A 16,206-nucleotide genomic window follows, 5' to 3' on the forward strand; every position below is an offset into this window, starting at 1 on the left:
TTAAATCCTTCTAGCTTTTTGAGGGGGATGGGGTGCTATGTAATCCATAGTTCAGCTGGTTTAGTGATAGACAAATTAGCACATCAGTATTTATCAGTGTCTTTTATGGTCTTCCTGTATTGAATCATCTCGAGATGTTTATCTCAAGACCCAACCCCACAACTACTGAATTAAGCTATTGAGTGGGAAAAACCGGGATCAGGGTACTGCCCAAAAATCTCACAAGCTCCCCAGAAAAACCATCACAAAAATCCATTCAATGCCTTCACACAAACAAATGCAGTCTACTGCAGCTTCCTAATTCAGTTGTTTCCAGGATTACAATGTTTATAAAAGGTATACATTAAGCTTACAACAATTTTATTAGCAAAATTTATTTTTATATGTACATACAAGAGACATATTCTTTGACATATAAAAAATACAGAAATATTTACATGTATACAAAAATATTAAAACAGATTTCAGAAATAAGGAAAACAAGCAAGTTTTTACAAAGGATACTTTCTTGGGAAATACACACAATGAAAAAAAGCTTTAGAAAGGTGACAACACATTTAATAGACTCCAGAAGTTGATATTTCTGTTGGTATCAATTGAGTAAGAGGAATATAAAATGTCTGAAATGCTAACAGATGGAAAACCAGACTTATATTTAAGACTGTCTAGGTAAAATTGCATGGGTTTCCTTTACCATAAAATTCAATCAATTTTTTTTTACCCTCAGTATCACTATCTACTTTTCCTTTTTTCTTAAAATATTTAAATTGTTTGATTTGTATTGAGAATTTTAAACTTTTTCTCATTAAATTGTAAAAATATTTTAAGAGGTTGTCTATCCTCTTTATCTTCTGGGGGGAAAAAAACCTCAGGATACTATACTGATTTCAACATAAAATTGAATATCACAATACAATTTTTTTTTAAGTTAAAACCTAACATTTTCTAACTAACATTCATGATCAGTAACAATTGATTTAATAAGAGATCACAATCTTCGTAAATTCTTTTTGCTTTTCTTTGTACCAGGCAGGGGACCTATTTTACAACTGGCTTTGAGGAGCTTGCCATCTGAACAGTCTTTAGTAGTATGATAATTACAGAGACACTTCGTACAATAATCAAATCCACAGCCTTCTCGTTTGCAGGTTGCCCGTTGTAAATAGCAATCATATTTTGCAGGTGAATTACAGCGAATACAGGCTTTGAGGCTTTCGTTCTTTTTCAATGTCTTGGCAACCTAAAAAGAAAAAAAAAACCCATTAACAAATTTCAGCAAGAATTACATGTACTTTAGTTAATAAAACCAAGGACACCCTTGCACCTTCCCCAATTCATGTATGAAATATCACTGTCACACATACGATAACTACTGCCATAACTATTGCCCTTTATCTATGCAGTATCTGACAGATGCTCAATAAATGCTTTTTGAATAAATCTGTATGTTGCATTAGTCATTATGGCATAAAATTTAAGACTAGTTTTATTATGTAGGATTTATATTTACTGATCAACATGAATCAGAAAATATTCTATAATTTTGGTAAGTTATCTAAATTAAGCTTGCAAAGTTATCTACATTTGAGTAGAACTTTTAGCACACATCATTCACTGATCTGAAGGTATAATATAAGGCCTTCAAGTTCAGAAAGCTTGCCTTTTTCCACTTAACTCTCTTCCTCGGTTCTTAAAGGCAGAAAATGCAAAATGTAGTACTGAGTAATTTTATAAGAAATCTAGGTTTTTCATTATTTCCTCAGTGTTTCTAAATTAGAACTCAAAATCACTGAACTTTCAAACAATGCCAAGCAGTACCTAATATTCATAGAAATACATTTCTACGTACTTTCCTAATTTCATGTTTCTTTTGTTTTCCACATTGAGAGCGAAATGAAGAGGACACTAATGAAATCCCTAATAGTTCTAATTATACTATAATTAAATTTAAATGATCATCAATATCAGGTTTCTTAATGTCAGAGAATAAATTAGTTATTATCTAGAGCCAAGTTACATTTTGACCTTGAGAGTTCTTTTACATTTCTTACTCTAAATCTCTTATGTTTTAAGATTTATGATTAGACAAAAAATTACCTCAGAGAATTCATTGTGTCGACTATAAGTAGAACCTTTCTGATCACCTTGATTGGATAACTTGGTTTGAGCATCTTTTTTGAGAGAAGTCTGGGCTGCTGATTTCTGAACAGAAGCCAGTGGGGTTCTGAACATAACATATTCTCTGGTTGAAGCATGAGGTGAAAATTTATTGTTGTTTTCCTAATTTAAAAAAAAGTTTCAATACAATTTAGAAATTATTTCCTGTATCCTCAATGAGACATTTTTATGTTTGTACATATAAGAAATGACAAACAAGATTAGGTAAGAGACTTATCCCTACATGCAATTTACCTGCACGTACTTAAACAAAGCAAAACCTAAATACTCACACATATCAAGCCTAACTTATAGACAGAAACTGTGAACCAAATACTATGGGAAATCACTTTAGATGCAGTCTATATGGTACTTAATACCTAAAAAGTGAAACAGCTTTTCCAAATTTTCCAGATGTTATAAAATACACATACACACAACTGGCAACTAAGATTGACTAAATGGTCGACTCCATCTGAGAAGTAAGTAATTTTCCCTTTGTTACTTTAGACATTCTATTTCTAGGAAGAATCCAAGAAATAAATGATTGAGTTGAGATTTCTTTATTTTTGAATGTGGTTTCTAAGTTCCAGTATAAGGCTGAAATACTTTATGACTGTAAAGAAGGGTTTCCAGATTACCTCTTTTCTTTTCTATTTCTAGAAGAGCAGTTAACAGTGCATTTTTAACTAAAAACATCATCTGCAAACACTTACGGTAACTCTTTGTATTGCTTTACTGTACAACTGGAATGCCCCCTTATCATCTTCTAGGATCTTCTTCCAAGTTGTGCTCACTTTAGACACACTGGAAAAGTAAATCACCATAAATGAAATAATTAAAGCATCACAAAGAGCTAAGATGAATACAGTAGAAAAACATCAGCAGTGCAAAAAGATATTTTATATTACTAGTGCCTCTCAAACCTGACCACATTACAACTGCCTGGCGGTTTTAACTGGTCTAAAATGAAGCTCAGGGCTCTGTATTTTTAAAAAGCTCCCTCCTCATTAAGTAATTCTAAGTGCATTGAGGCTTAAGAACCACTGCTTTGTACAGTATTTTTTCACAATATCTGCAAACATCAAATAGTAGCCCCCACTGTATATATGATACCATGTTAGCTATCTGGTAAAAGTAATAGACAAATTTCAAAGTACTCTAGGCACACTGCTATTAGCAATCAACTTTAGAAACTCACTATGTTAACAGAAAAAGTAGAATCTGTGGTACTGATTTGACTGTCCCTCAAGAAGCTATTTAGGCTCATGCCTGTAATCCCAGCACTTTGGGAGGCCGAAGCGGGCAGATCACGAGGTCAAGATATCGAGATACCCTCCTGGCCAACATGGTGAAACCCCGTGTCTACTAAAAATACAAAAATTCGCTGGGCGTGGTGGCACACGCCTGTAGTCCCAGCTACTCAGGAGGCAGAAGAATCACTTGAGCCCGGGAGGCAGAGGTTGCAGTGAGCCGAGATCGTGCCACTGCACTCCAACCTGATGACAGGGCGAGACTCCGTCCCCAAAAAAAATTTAAAAAAAGAAGCTGTTTTTATCTGTTTTGCTTTAGCTCTGTTTCATAAAGACCAGTGTAAACTCACACTTGCAAAGAGTACCTCTAGATAATTTTTCAAAAAGCCAAAAAAAAAAAACAACCCCAGTTAAGTCCTATCTAATTCTAGCCTGCATAATCACCTTAATTCTCAAAGTTATCTGACTAAGTGATTTTCCTTGGTAGATTGAGAAAGAAATGGTGGTTAGCACCAGGTTTCTAAGAAATTGTCATAAACAGAGCCTGGGAGGTGGAGGTTGCAGTAAGCCAAGATTGCACCATTGCACTCCAGCCTGGGTGACTGGAGTGAAACCCTGTCTCAAAAAAAAAAAAAAAGTCACAAATCTCTATTTGTGGATCTTTAGAAATTTCAAAACTAAAAGGAACAAAGATCCTAATCCAACAGAAATAGTTTTGTAATAGCATGAATATAAAATTTGAAATGACTAGGTTAAATGCATAATTCAAGTTTTCTTTCATCTTAGTGGCACAGAGGTAGCAAAACACCAGCAAGTCATTACCGCAATTAAACAACATTGTAAGGTTATCTACAACAGGTTGAGCATCTCTAATCCAAAAATCTGAAAACTTTTGAATGCTGACATGATGCTCAAAGGAAATGCACATTGGAGCACTTGCGGATTTTGGATTAGGGATGTTCAACTGTTTAACCTGTAGGGTATAATACAAATATTCCAAAATTTGAAAAACATCTGAAATCCTTCTGGTACTAAGCATTTCAGATGAGGGACACTCAACCTGTACAACAGCCTTTGCCTGAGCTGGTGGTACTGAGCCACTAACAGCAACGTTCAGTGTATTATGCTAATATGTATATTCAAAACAGTACTTACTTGATTAAGTCCATGTCACTGAGTTGTGCTAAAATAGTTGCTAAGACATGTCTGAGTCCCCTTCGAAAGAGTTCGCTGAGAATATCTACACATTCTAGGCCCATTTTTCTGCCAATTATATTCTGCAGTCTAAAATTTCCTCTGGCTATAATTTCCTTCAGCATCTCCCGATCTACTTTAGGATTTCGTTTTGCATTCTTTTTTAATGTTGAACAAACCACTTTTTCAAAATGAAGAACTGGCAGCAAGTTTTTGTTGGGATATTGGTCTGGGCTTTGTATTTGTAGCAGGCAGGATTGTAGACTGTCACCGAAATTCTCCTCCAGGAGGCTACCTTCTTCATGTTCACTGAGGCCACTTTGTTGAGAAAATGAGGAATAGCCACTGTCTTCATAAAGTCTACTGGTCTCTAGTGCTTCTATTTCATTTGTACTATTAAGTGTCTGTTGCACATGTTGATTTTCCTTGTTATGCAAGGGCTTGCTTTCAGTTTCAAGTTCTACAATCCTAGGGCTCACAATCGGTGACCCAATACATGACAGCCTTTCATAGTCTTTAATGCAGTCTTTACAGGAACCTTCCAAATATGCAGGGGTGTAGGAAACTAGTCTTCCAATGTCATCAGGTTTTACCAGTTTAAGTCCGGAATGAACATGGTTACAATTAAAATCACACTTCATTTTGACAGAAAGGGTAGAACTTTCTTCTTTACAACCTATAAAAAGAACATAACATTTACATCTTAACGGCAAAATTTCCACACATCCCTACTTCTTAAATTGGGATATACAAAGATTACTTTGCAATCTCTCAGCATTAGGTATTGTCTACATGTACTTGCTTACATAGCTGTGATGTTATTCAAGTTTAATTATTGATATGACAATAATATGTGAAAATATTACTTAAATCTTATAAGTATATACTTATTATATTATTCTTGAGAAGGCACTTCAGAACAGACTGCTTTTGGATCTGCCTGGCTGTAACATCTGACTGTTGTCTATAACTGATTGAGTAAAAAATAGTGGAAAAAGGGGCTATATAATAAACATCTGTGTTTATGGAACAAATGAAGAAATGTGATGTATCAAAAGAGTAGGCGCTACGGTCAAAGTTATCCTTAAAGTAACCACAAATACTTTTAGATTCAGTGTTTATTCCTTGGACTTGAAATGACATTACGGTTCTCTTTGACGTAAGCACAACCCAAGCCACTGACAGCAAAAGTGGTTAAGATTAGTACAGGAGGACAACGTATAAGGGTGGGAATAATCTTGATAAAAATAATAAAAATTTTGTGTATTATTTCACTATTAGCAATGATTGCAAGCCTTAAAATAACTATTCAAGAAATCTATAGGTAGCTTGGAGAAAAGAACTAATAACACATTTAAACATCTATAAATTAAAGTCTACCTGAATTCCTACAGCTCTTATCTCCAGTTTTATTCTGATGGGTGCTCCTAGTGACCTTCTAATATATTCAAAGCGTTTGTCTACCTTACTGGATAGTAAACTCGAGTACAGGGACATCTCCCTGTACCTTGTCTAATATGTGCTGGAAACTGCTCTTTAATCACTGAACAAAGACATTCCACGACTAATTTACCAAAGAACCGTAAGTATGAATAGTTCTGCTATCAATCAAAAGTAAGTGTTGGTAAATAAGAATGACACTCTAATCAATTAACCAGATTTAAGAATATGAGTGATAGGGCAGCAGGTGTAAATTACTGTTCAATTGCTTTAAATAACTTAAGATAAACTTGCTATTAATGATAAATAGAAAAAAGGGAAAGACTTGTTCAGGGTTTTATTACCACCCTGCTCCAACCCCCAGGATCTAAGAAATCAGTTAAGACACAATGGAGCAGGCAGCATCTTAAGATAGCTTTAAAGCAAGATTTCACCATCCCTGTGCTACAGACATTTTGCAGTGAATACCTCTTTGTTCTCAGGGGCTGTCCTGTGCATTGTAGGATGTTAAGCAGCCTTTACCCATTAGACACCAGTGGCAGCCCCCACTCCCAAGATGCAATGTCTCCAGTTACCAGTTATTGCCAAATACTGGGCAGGGAAAAAGGCCAGATGCAAAATTTCCTCTATTCTTCAGTTGAGAACCACAACTCTAAAAAATGATTAGGATTTTGTCAGACAACAGTGGCCTGGGAAGGGCATTCACAATTTGAGCAACGGCACAATGCTGGGAAGGAATATGGTAGATGGGTTCAGAAAACTGTTTAGCATTGTTGAACGCAGAGAGTAAGAGTAGGCAAACAATGGGGACATGAGCTAAGAAAGCCTGAATCTTAAATGCCAGGTAAAAATGTGCCCCATCTACCATCCCCACACAAGCCAATCATATATAGCTAACAATTTATCCTGTAAGTAAATGTATATAGCATCAGTATGTTTAGTCTGCACTAAATATTGGTAATGCGTTCATATAAAACTTAACCATTTTTTACATAGAGCAAAACTTTTTAACTCAAAGTAGAAATGGATACCTTCATAGCAAGTAACTTGTAGAGAGAAACTGCTTGTAAATTCCCAATGTTAATACAGTGAAAGACACATAGTATGTGCTCCAGGATCCTACTAAACCTAAAATTAAGGGTTCAGCTGCATAAAAAGCAAAGAATATACAAATTCTAGCTCCCTAATTAACCCTAAACCTAGAACAAATGATTCTGAGTGGTTTAGTTTTATTCAGAGGAAAAGTAAAAAATGCCAAGAGATTGCCTCTATTTTTGCCTCAAACCAACTAAAGAATTAGGTTTGATTTATATATGACCACAATTTACATGAGAGGATAAAAAAGCAGAAGCCACTTATGAAGGGCACACTCTGCTTTGTTTAGCTGCCTAAACCAAAAAGGCCTGAAAATACTTCAGGAATTCAAAGTCATTCTCTTTCTGCTGTCTTTAGAACAGTTACTGGGAGGTTGTCCTATAGAACCTCTTTCATTCAACACTGTTCTTTGAATATGGACAGTTCCTTAAAATTAGAGCTAATAATGATGCAAATCCTTTATATTTGTTTAGAAGTTTGCAATTTCCAATGCTTACAAACCTTTTGAGGTAGGATGGGGAATTGTTATTTTTACAATTGAGCACACTGAAGTGTAGCTTAGTTTGCCCAATACAGGCAGTTAATTAAATGAGCCAGATTTCTCTTCCTCATTATAATGAGGTGCTCTGGAAAAACAGATCTTACAAATAACATTCATACTGTTTATAAAAATGATAGAAAAGTCAGAATTTATGGTGCAAGCGCACTTAAGGTACTAAAGAAGAAAATGTGTACGTTTCTTTTCTCATGTGAGCTGGCCCTTTTCCAGTCCTTGGTAACAATGACCTTTCCATCCCAGGGGCTTTGTACATCAAGCCTTTCCCTGCTTAGAATATCTTTTCCGCTTCCTTTGCTTATTTAGCTTCTAATCCATTACTCATGGAGAGCTTCATTTTTTTGGGGCGGGGGGGCGGGGGACTTCTCAGACCTCATCAAACTCTACTCTAAAGCACTACCAAATTGAAATTTTAAAAAGTACTTTAATTTCCTTAAAGGCCAGACATAACTGTTACTGCTTATGACAAAATCCAAGCAAATGGCAGTGCCTGACACAATGAAGACATATGATATAAAAATGTGTTTCCCATTTTTTTTTGTTAGCTAATACCAACATTAGAATCTGTACTCTTCCTCACGAAATTAGCACTTAAGGAGTTAAAATGACTACCACATTCCTCTTGCAACAACAGTATTTTCACATGAATAATTAGATTTAGTATTTAGGTAAGGTGCAGTGGCTCATGCCTATAATCCCAACACTTTGGGAGGCTGAGGTTGGGGGACTGCTTGAGCTCAGGAGTTCAGACCAGTCTGGGCAACATAAAGAGACTCCATCTCTACAACAATTAAAAAAAGAAACTAGCTGGGCATGGTGGCATGCGCCTTTGGTCCCAACTACTAGGGAGGCTGAGGCGGGAGAATTGCTTGAGCCCGGGAGGTTGAGGCTGCAGGGAGTTGTGATCATACCACTGCATTCCAGCCTGGAAGACAGAGGGAAACCCTGTCTTTAAAAAAAAGGAAAAAGAAAAAAAAAGGTTTAGTATTTTAAAAGAATTTTAATAAACTTATTTGAATTCACAGAAAAGCTGCAAGGATAGTGCAGAATTCCTGTACACCCATTGCTTAACTTATATTACTAACAGTAATGCATGTCACAACAAATTAACCAATATTGTTGCATTATTAACTAAAATCCCTATTTTATGTGGACTGCTGTAGTTTCTACCTAAAATCTTTTTTCTGTTCCAGGGTCTTATCCAGGATACATTACATTTAGTCATATCTCCTTAGGCTCCTCTTGACTATGACAATTTCCTTGTTTATAATTACCTTGACAACTCTGAGAAATACTGGTTATTTTGTAGCCTGTTCCACAATTAGGATTTGTCAAGTTTTTCTCAGCCTTAGTCTGGGGCTGTGGGTTTTTAGACCAGAGGTAAGGTGCTATGATTTGAACTGTTGTTAGCCTTGATTACTTGGCTGAGGTAGTATTTCTGAGCTTGCTCCAAATGTAAAGTTACTCCTTTTTGTTCTTTTTCCATTTGAAACTTTTTGGAAGGAAGTCACTATGTACAGCTCACACTTAAAGGAGTGGGGAGTAAATTTATAAATCATTTGGAATTCTTCTGTACAGCAGATTTGTCCATTAATCTCCTATTTATTCATACTACCAATCATTTATATCAGTATAAACTCATAGACTTTGGGTTATAATCCAATACTATTTATTGTATTGCTCAAATTGTTCCAGCTTTTGCTATTGTGAGCTCTTGCAGTTGACATTGGTGTCCATTTCACATACTTAAATCATTTTGTGTTTTGAACATCCCTTACTTTCTGGGACTACAAGATGCTCTAAGCGCATCTTATAATTTCCGTTTCAGCCCTAGAATCAGTAATTTCTCCAAGCACTGTGGTTTCCTTTTTTTTGGAAAAAGGTATTAAATGAGAGTGAAATCTGGATGTTGGTTGTAGATTTAATTTTAAAATATGATATTAATGTATTTTTCATTTCCATAACAATACTGCAGAAGAAATAGAATAGCATCATATTTTATAAAAATGGAAGCTGAAGCAACTGTTTGCAAAAGGTTAAATCCATTCCTTTTAACTAGCTAAGTGTTTTCCAATGACCAGGCCAAATTTGGGAAATATGTGAAGTATTCATATAATTGATTTATTATCCAGAAAGACAGAAAATATTATATGGCTTCATAACCTCTTGAATGAAACAGATGAGGGCTAAGAGTTCAGTTGAACCATTTCACTTATTTATCCAACATCCATTCAGTGACAGGGTAGGGAGAGAGAGAGATATTAATTAGGGATGATCTTTCAGCAAAGCTGACATTCTGAGATCTGAACACCTTATGGAAATCTGGTGGAGTTCCAGATGGTGGGAGACACAGGAAGCAAGGAAAAAATGTGAGTGTTCAAGGAAGAGAAATATCTGTAGGGCTGAGTTGGAGGAGGTTATTGAAAATTATAGTTGAAGAGGTAGAATGATCTGCACATTTGTGGGGTAGGCTGGGTCAAAAGTGGAGAAATTTGGTTTACATTTTTAAAAGATCATTGGCAATTGTGGAGAATGAATTGCAGGAAGGTAAAGTAGAAGCAGAGAGAATAGTTAGAAGTGTTTATCACAGAAGTAGAGTGTGGGAAACCCAGACTAGAAGGATTGTAGCGGAAATGAAAATAACTGCATAGACTCAAGGTCTGTTATTTAGAAGGGTAAAGTTAACTTGCTGCTAATCTACTAGATCTGGATATGAAGAAAAGGAGAGTGAAAAAACACCCTGGGGTTTAAGTCTTGAGTATCGAAGGTATACAGTGCTATTTTGAGTATGGAAAACTGAAGAAGTTAACTCTTAAAACCTCAGTTTCCTCATCCATAAAATGGGAGTAAGACAATGAAACAGGACTAAATGCAAGGCAAAGTCCCTATCACAAGGGTCTAGTCAATACAATCTATTTTTAATCACATAAGCCAAATCCCTTCATATTCCTTACATTGCCAATCATTAACATTTAAAAGTAGTAAAACACATTTCACAAAGAAGTATATATTTCAGAGTAACACATACTTTTCCATTAGAATGTATAGATTTAAGAATCAGATCCAAGTTTGAATGAAAATCCTTGCTTAGCCTTTTGACTAGCTTTGTGAACTTGGAATGTCCTATTCCTATTTTTCCCCCAAGTGCAGACACTAATAAGACTCATACATGGCATTGTTTAAACTTCTCATTTACCAACTCCCAGCCCAGTCATATAGAGAAAAGTAAATTTTACAATGTTTGATCTTACATTTAACTTTTCAATATAGACCTGATCCTCCATATCAAATATCATAAATAAGGCTGCAGTCCTTAAAAATCTTTGTAACTCTTCTGTTAAATAATTAAGTTCCAGTCTCTAATACCTACAGATAACGACCATGTGGTCAACGTTAGGCATGGCTATTCCTTAAGAATTTAAGAGGCCCAATGCTTGTGACCATAAAGTAATCTTTAAGAGAAAATTTTACAAAAGCCTCCGTTGAAAACTACTTGGAAGTAACATATATGTATTTTTAATTTCATCTCCTCAAACCTGTAAACTGGGGAAAAAATTCCAACAGGCAGTCATTTCTTTCTGAGGAGCAAGGTAGTAAAGACAATTGGAGTTATCAAAAAAGAAAAAAAAAAACCCTCATAAGGCCATCAAGCTTCAGAATTTCGATGGTAGACTGACGATCCAGGATCTTCTAGAAATATATTTAATCTATTAAAATTAAAATTAAGTATTTTTTTCTAGAGTTCTTTTTTAATAATAGAGTCATTACAAAATAGTACAATGCCGAATTGCTAAATTTTTTCATTTTGGGTTATTTCTCAGGTAAAAATAAGTGTATATAGATTTTATTTAGAGGTAGCAACAAAGAGGATAAAAATAAGCATTTGAGAGCCTTCCATTCTCTGCAAGCTTTGAAATAAAGGACTATCTAATTCTTCATGAGTTATCGGGAAAAAGTCACCAATTCTTCGATTCTTACAGAATCATCTTAATACTATGGACAAATTCAAGGTTCGTAGTAAAAATTGCTTTTTTTAAAGTCTTCCCTTTCCACTCCAGGCCCTGAGACTGGGTTAACGGGCAAAGGGAGAAAAAAATGGGAAAAAGTAACGTTTTTGTTTGGATGTCCCAGTTGAGTTTCGTCCAATGAGTTGGGGGGGGTCTCTTCATTTGGCGGGAGTGGGGAGGGAGACCCTGGAACTCCTGAGGGATCGGTGGGGCTGCCCCTCAGGGCGCGGGACACGCGGAGGAGGCGGGAGATAACCGCGAGCGCGATCTCCCGCGCCCGCCAGCAAGGCTGGGACCGCGAAAAATCGGGGAAACTGCCTTTGGCTGTGAGGGTGCGGGGCAGATGTAGAAAAGGGGTGCAGGGGGAGAAGGTGAGGCACCTGGCCAGGCCCTGGGGGCTGCTCGCTCGCAGCCCTGTCACCGCCGGGGGCCCCGGGGTGGGGGAGGGGAGGGGCATTTGGCGCCTATTCAAGCAGGGTGGGGTAGGTGGGTCTTCCGAGGAGGAAAAAGGGCGCCCTGGGATGCCACGACCCGCACCTCCCGGGGCTGGAGTCCACGGTCGGCGTGGGTGGCGGGACCCCGCGGCCCGCCATCCCGCCCCTGCACATCTGGCTCATCTGGCTTCCCCCCGACACCCAGCCGCCCTCCTCCCGGACCCAGGAACCGCTGCCGCCGCCCGAGGCCCGGCGTGTGGCGTGGCCGCGCGTCCAGGCTCCGAGGGACGTCGGGTCAGGGTCTCAGGCTGCGCCCCTCCCCGTGCACCCCTCCTGGCGTGCGCGCCCCCCTCGCGACCGCTCCCCTCACTCACTATCCGAGGGTCGAGGGCGCCCGGCGGCTGTCACTGCGCTGGGGCTGGCGCTGCAGGAGCAGCGGGGTGGCCGTAGGGCGCAGCTGCAGGGGCGCCGGCTCATGCCAGCCGACGTGGAGTCCGCCTCAGGTGGAGGAACCGCTCCGGGGGCAGCTGAGCAACCTGCCTGCTTCACAGACCTGTATCTCTTAAAAGGCGCCAGCTGGTACTTTTAAAATCTTTGAATTTGGTGCCTAAATCCGCGCGGTCCAATGAGACGCGTCGCTTGCATGCGCGCACCAATAGAAGGGCAGTGGGTGGGGGCGCCCTCGTCCGCGCCCAATTGGAGGCTGCCGAGGCGGGGCCGAGCCGCGAAGCCCAGCCCCCTTCCAGCTTACCGGCTCCCCACGTCCGGAAAGATGCTACGGCCGGGGGCGGGACCTCCGAGCACGGGGAGGCCGCGGCCCGGCCACACGTGTGGAGGGTCTATCACGCATGCGTGCGCCCGCCAAGATTCCTTCCGCCGTCTTCTGGACCGGCCTCCTGCAAGTCCTAATCTCATCCCAAATTCAGCGCTGGCTTCCATCTGGAGCTCTTTGATGGGTACAAATGGTAGCCGACTTTCTTCGATCATCTCTCGAACGGGAGTTGGGTGAGCGGCAACTCGGCTCGTCCGGGAATCCAGACTTTCCGGAAGACGGACCCTCCCCCCAGTCCAGCTTAGCCCGCCTCTCTAGGATTTACGCGCGCGCTCCGCTCTCCCTCCTAACTCGACCCTCCTCTTGACCCACGCCTCTGCGCAGGCGCCTTGGCGGGCTGTGGCTGCGGAGTTGGCGGGTCGGCGCCTGCGCACTGGAGTCCCCCGCGATTTTTCCCTCGGGGGTGGGCGAGGGGGCTGTGCCGCCTTTCCTGCGCCGGGCTGACAGCGGCTGTAGCAGGAGACCTGCGGCCGCATCTCCCAGGGCCTTCCGGCGGGGCCGAGGGTAGGACCGAGGCACTTCTTCCTTGCAAGCGCGTTTATTTGTATTTTCAACCACACTTCAGACGCTATTGGTTTATGGGAACGTTAAGTTTACTGAGTGTGCAGCTACGCTCTCCTGGGTTTTTGTTCCTTTCCTTAAAGGGCCAGGCGTAGGAGACAGTAGTCCTGCTCCCAAAAAAAGAATAAATATAAGTGCCCGCCCTCTTGGGCTGGACCCCCGTGGCCAAGGGAGTTTTTAGTGATGGCTGGCATGGACGTCAGTATGAAAGTGTACCGGAGTATTAGTGATGCTTAACTTTTCACAATTTGAATATGCACTTAAGTAGGGCAGTGCATTCCCTGAACTCAGCTTTATGGCTACAGCCCAGTGAAGCAACGGGATGTGAACTCCAAAACGGCGAATCCTCCTTTGCTGTTTCCCTCTGGTGCCTTTCTGCAGCCTCGGAGTGAGTTCTTGGCTGTAGTCAGTGTTCAGTACCGTTAGTGACGAGTCCGGTGGGGCGCGGCCAGGATTAGGATGAATCATACAAGTGCTGGGTGGATCCTGTCTTTACCTAAAATTTTGATAATTAGTTGTGGGGCGCGGCCAGGATTAGGATGAATCATACAAGTGCTGGGTGGATCCTGTCTTTACCTAAAATTTTGATAATTAGTTCATCATGGGTTTTTTGCCTTTTTCATTTGTAAAAATGTTAAAATAGTGTCACTCTTGATGACTTAAATTTTTTTCATCCCCGTAAACGCACCTGAGGCCTGTGCTTCCTTGCCTCACCCTAACCTGGCCCTGGGGCTAGATCCTGGAGATTCAGGGTTGAAAAGACAAAGTCCTGTCCTTTAGGGAGTTTACAGAGACCAATGGGAAAGAAGTTGACAGTGAACAATTTCAGAACACGAAAGAGGATATGAAAGAATGTAATCGGGGGTAGAGAATGCAGATTAGTATAGGTTAAGGATTTTGGATGGTCAGGACGCTTTCTGAGGCTTTGAACCCAGATGCGTTGAACTGGCAATGCAGGGCTGCATAATAAGCAGAGGGAATAATAAGCAGAGGGAATGCCTGACTACAACTTAGTGAACAAGAAAGAGAGGAGATGAGGTTAGAGAGGTAGGCAGAAGCCAGATCCTGTGGGACCTTGTAGTTTTTCCATGCAGAGTTTAGACTTTCTTCTGATTGCAGTGGTTAGCTGTTGGAAGGATTTTGGCAAGGTAGTTATTTGTTGATAGAATATTGAAATTTTAATAGCTTTTTTATGTAAAAAAAAGAATGTAAATGTTAGCCTTTCGTTCTCACAATAGGTTAGCATTATTTTCAGTGTACAATGGTCGTGCTTCTCAGTGTGAGTTAATTCTCACTGTGGCTACCAAAACCACACAGCTAGCAAGCGGAGATTCTAGTGCCCGTCTGCAGGATTCAAAAAGTCCATGTCCTTTCCTCTTATGCTATGCTAGCCTATAACACTATCTGCTGGAGTCCTGGTTGGTTTTAGTACATTTCACATTACTTCACAGTTTGACCTTAGAGATAACTGTATTCACCTCTTCTATTTTCAGATGCTGGCAGAAATACAAAATTCGAAGCAGGCAAGGTTTCTCATTACATTAGTTTTTATTTTTATTTTTTTGAGACTGAGTCTCGCTCTGTAGCCCAGGCTGGAGTGCAGTGGCGCGATCTTGGCCCGCTGCAGTCCCTGCCTCCTGGTTCAAGCGATTCTCCTGCCTCAGCCTCCCAAGTAGCTGGGATTATAGGCATGCGCCACCACGCCTGGCTAATTTTTATATTTTTAGTAGAGACGGGGTTTCACCTTTTTGGCCAGGCTGGTCTTGAACTCCTGATCTCAACTGATCCATCCACCTCGGCCTCCCAAAGTGCTGGGTGGCATGAGCCACCGAGCCTGGCTCATTAAATTAGCTGAGCATCTGGAATATAACCTTTGGATCTTATTCCTCAGCTTAGATTTGTTCTTCAGCAGTTTTTTTATTCTCTAGAAAAAGGCTGATATATTATTGGAGAAATCAAAATTTCTGTCATAATGTAATATAAAGAACCAAGCATGTTTTGTTGCATGCTAGAATAATTTGTTAGGTTTTTTTTTCAGCTTATTGGGTTACTGCATCATTGACATTAAATAATGTTTGAGCTTTAATTATTATATTATTCATAACTGTCAATAGGTTCAGTTTACTGGCACCTGTTAAAATTCTCATCTAAGTGAGAAACTTAGGGCCACTCTGGCGGGGTGTGGTGGCTCATGCCTGTAACCCCAGCACTTTGGGAGTCAGAGGCAGGAGGATTGCTTGAGCCCAGGAGTCAACATGGTGAAATCCCATCTCTACCAAAAACAAAAAAAGCAAAAATTAGCCAGGCATGGTGGTGCATACCTGTAGTCCCAGCTACTTGGGAGGCCGAGGTGGGAGGATGGCTTGAGCCCAGAGGCAGAGGTTGCAGTGAGCTGAGATCGCATCACTGCACTCCAGCCTGGCGACCAAAAAATAAAGGGCAGGGGGACATTCTGAATTTTACTAGAAGCCAATAGATGTATACACCTCATTTTTCAAATCAGCATCAATCAGTTGTTGGGTGTTTAGGTGGAACATGAAGTGCAGAGAGAACTGCCCTCATTCTTTCGTAAAATTCTTATCGCAGACCTACCACATGCAAAACAATGGGATATATGGAAATAAACGGGACATGATACCTGCCCTTGTGCTTATTATCTGTGGGCTTGCCACATAAT

General features: G+C 40.1%; 1 protein-coding gene across 2 annotated transcripts; it reads right to left on the reverse strand.

The window, feature by feature from the left end:
* Positions 1 to 358: 358 nt before the first annotated feature.
* On the reverse strand, positions 359 to 13,465 carry FBXO5 (F-box protein 5). 2 transcript variants are annotated; one of them, XM_001141083.7, is made up of 5 exons: positions 12,888 to 13,465; positions 4,566 to 5,280; positions 2,874 to 2,964; positions 2,098 to 2,280; positions 359 to 1,240 (listed from the first exon to the last, which is right to left on the reverse strand). In XM_001141083.7, the coding sequence occupies exons 2-5, from the start codon at positions 5,243 to 5,245 to the stop codon at positions 989 to 991; spliced, it is 1,206 nt and encodes a 401-aa protein (XP_001141083.1). In that variant the 5' UTR covers positions 5,246 to 5,280; positions 12,888 to 13,465; the 3' UTR covers positions 359 to 988. The 2 variants fall into 2 exon arrangements, with proteins under 2 accessions (XP_001141083.1, XP_518817.2); XM_518817.8 differs by having other exon boundaries at positions 12,511 to 13,288.
* Positions 13,466 to 16,206: the final 2,741 nt, after the last annotated feature.

Source organism: Pan troglodytes, chromosome 5, assembly GCF_028858775.2.
Source record: "Pan troglodytes isolate AG18354 chromosome 5, NHGRI_mPanTro3-v2.0_pri, whole genome shotgun sequence".
Lineage (NCBI taxonomy): Eukaryota > Metazoa > Chordata > Mammalia > Primates > Hominidae > Pan > Pan troglodytes.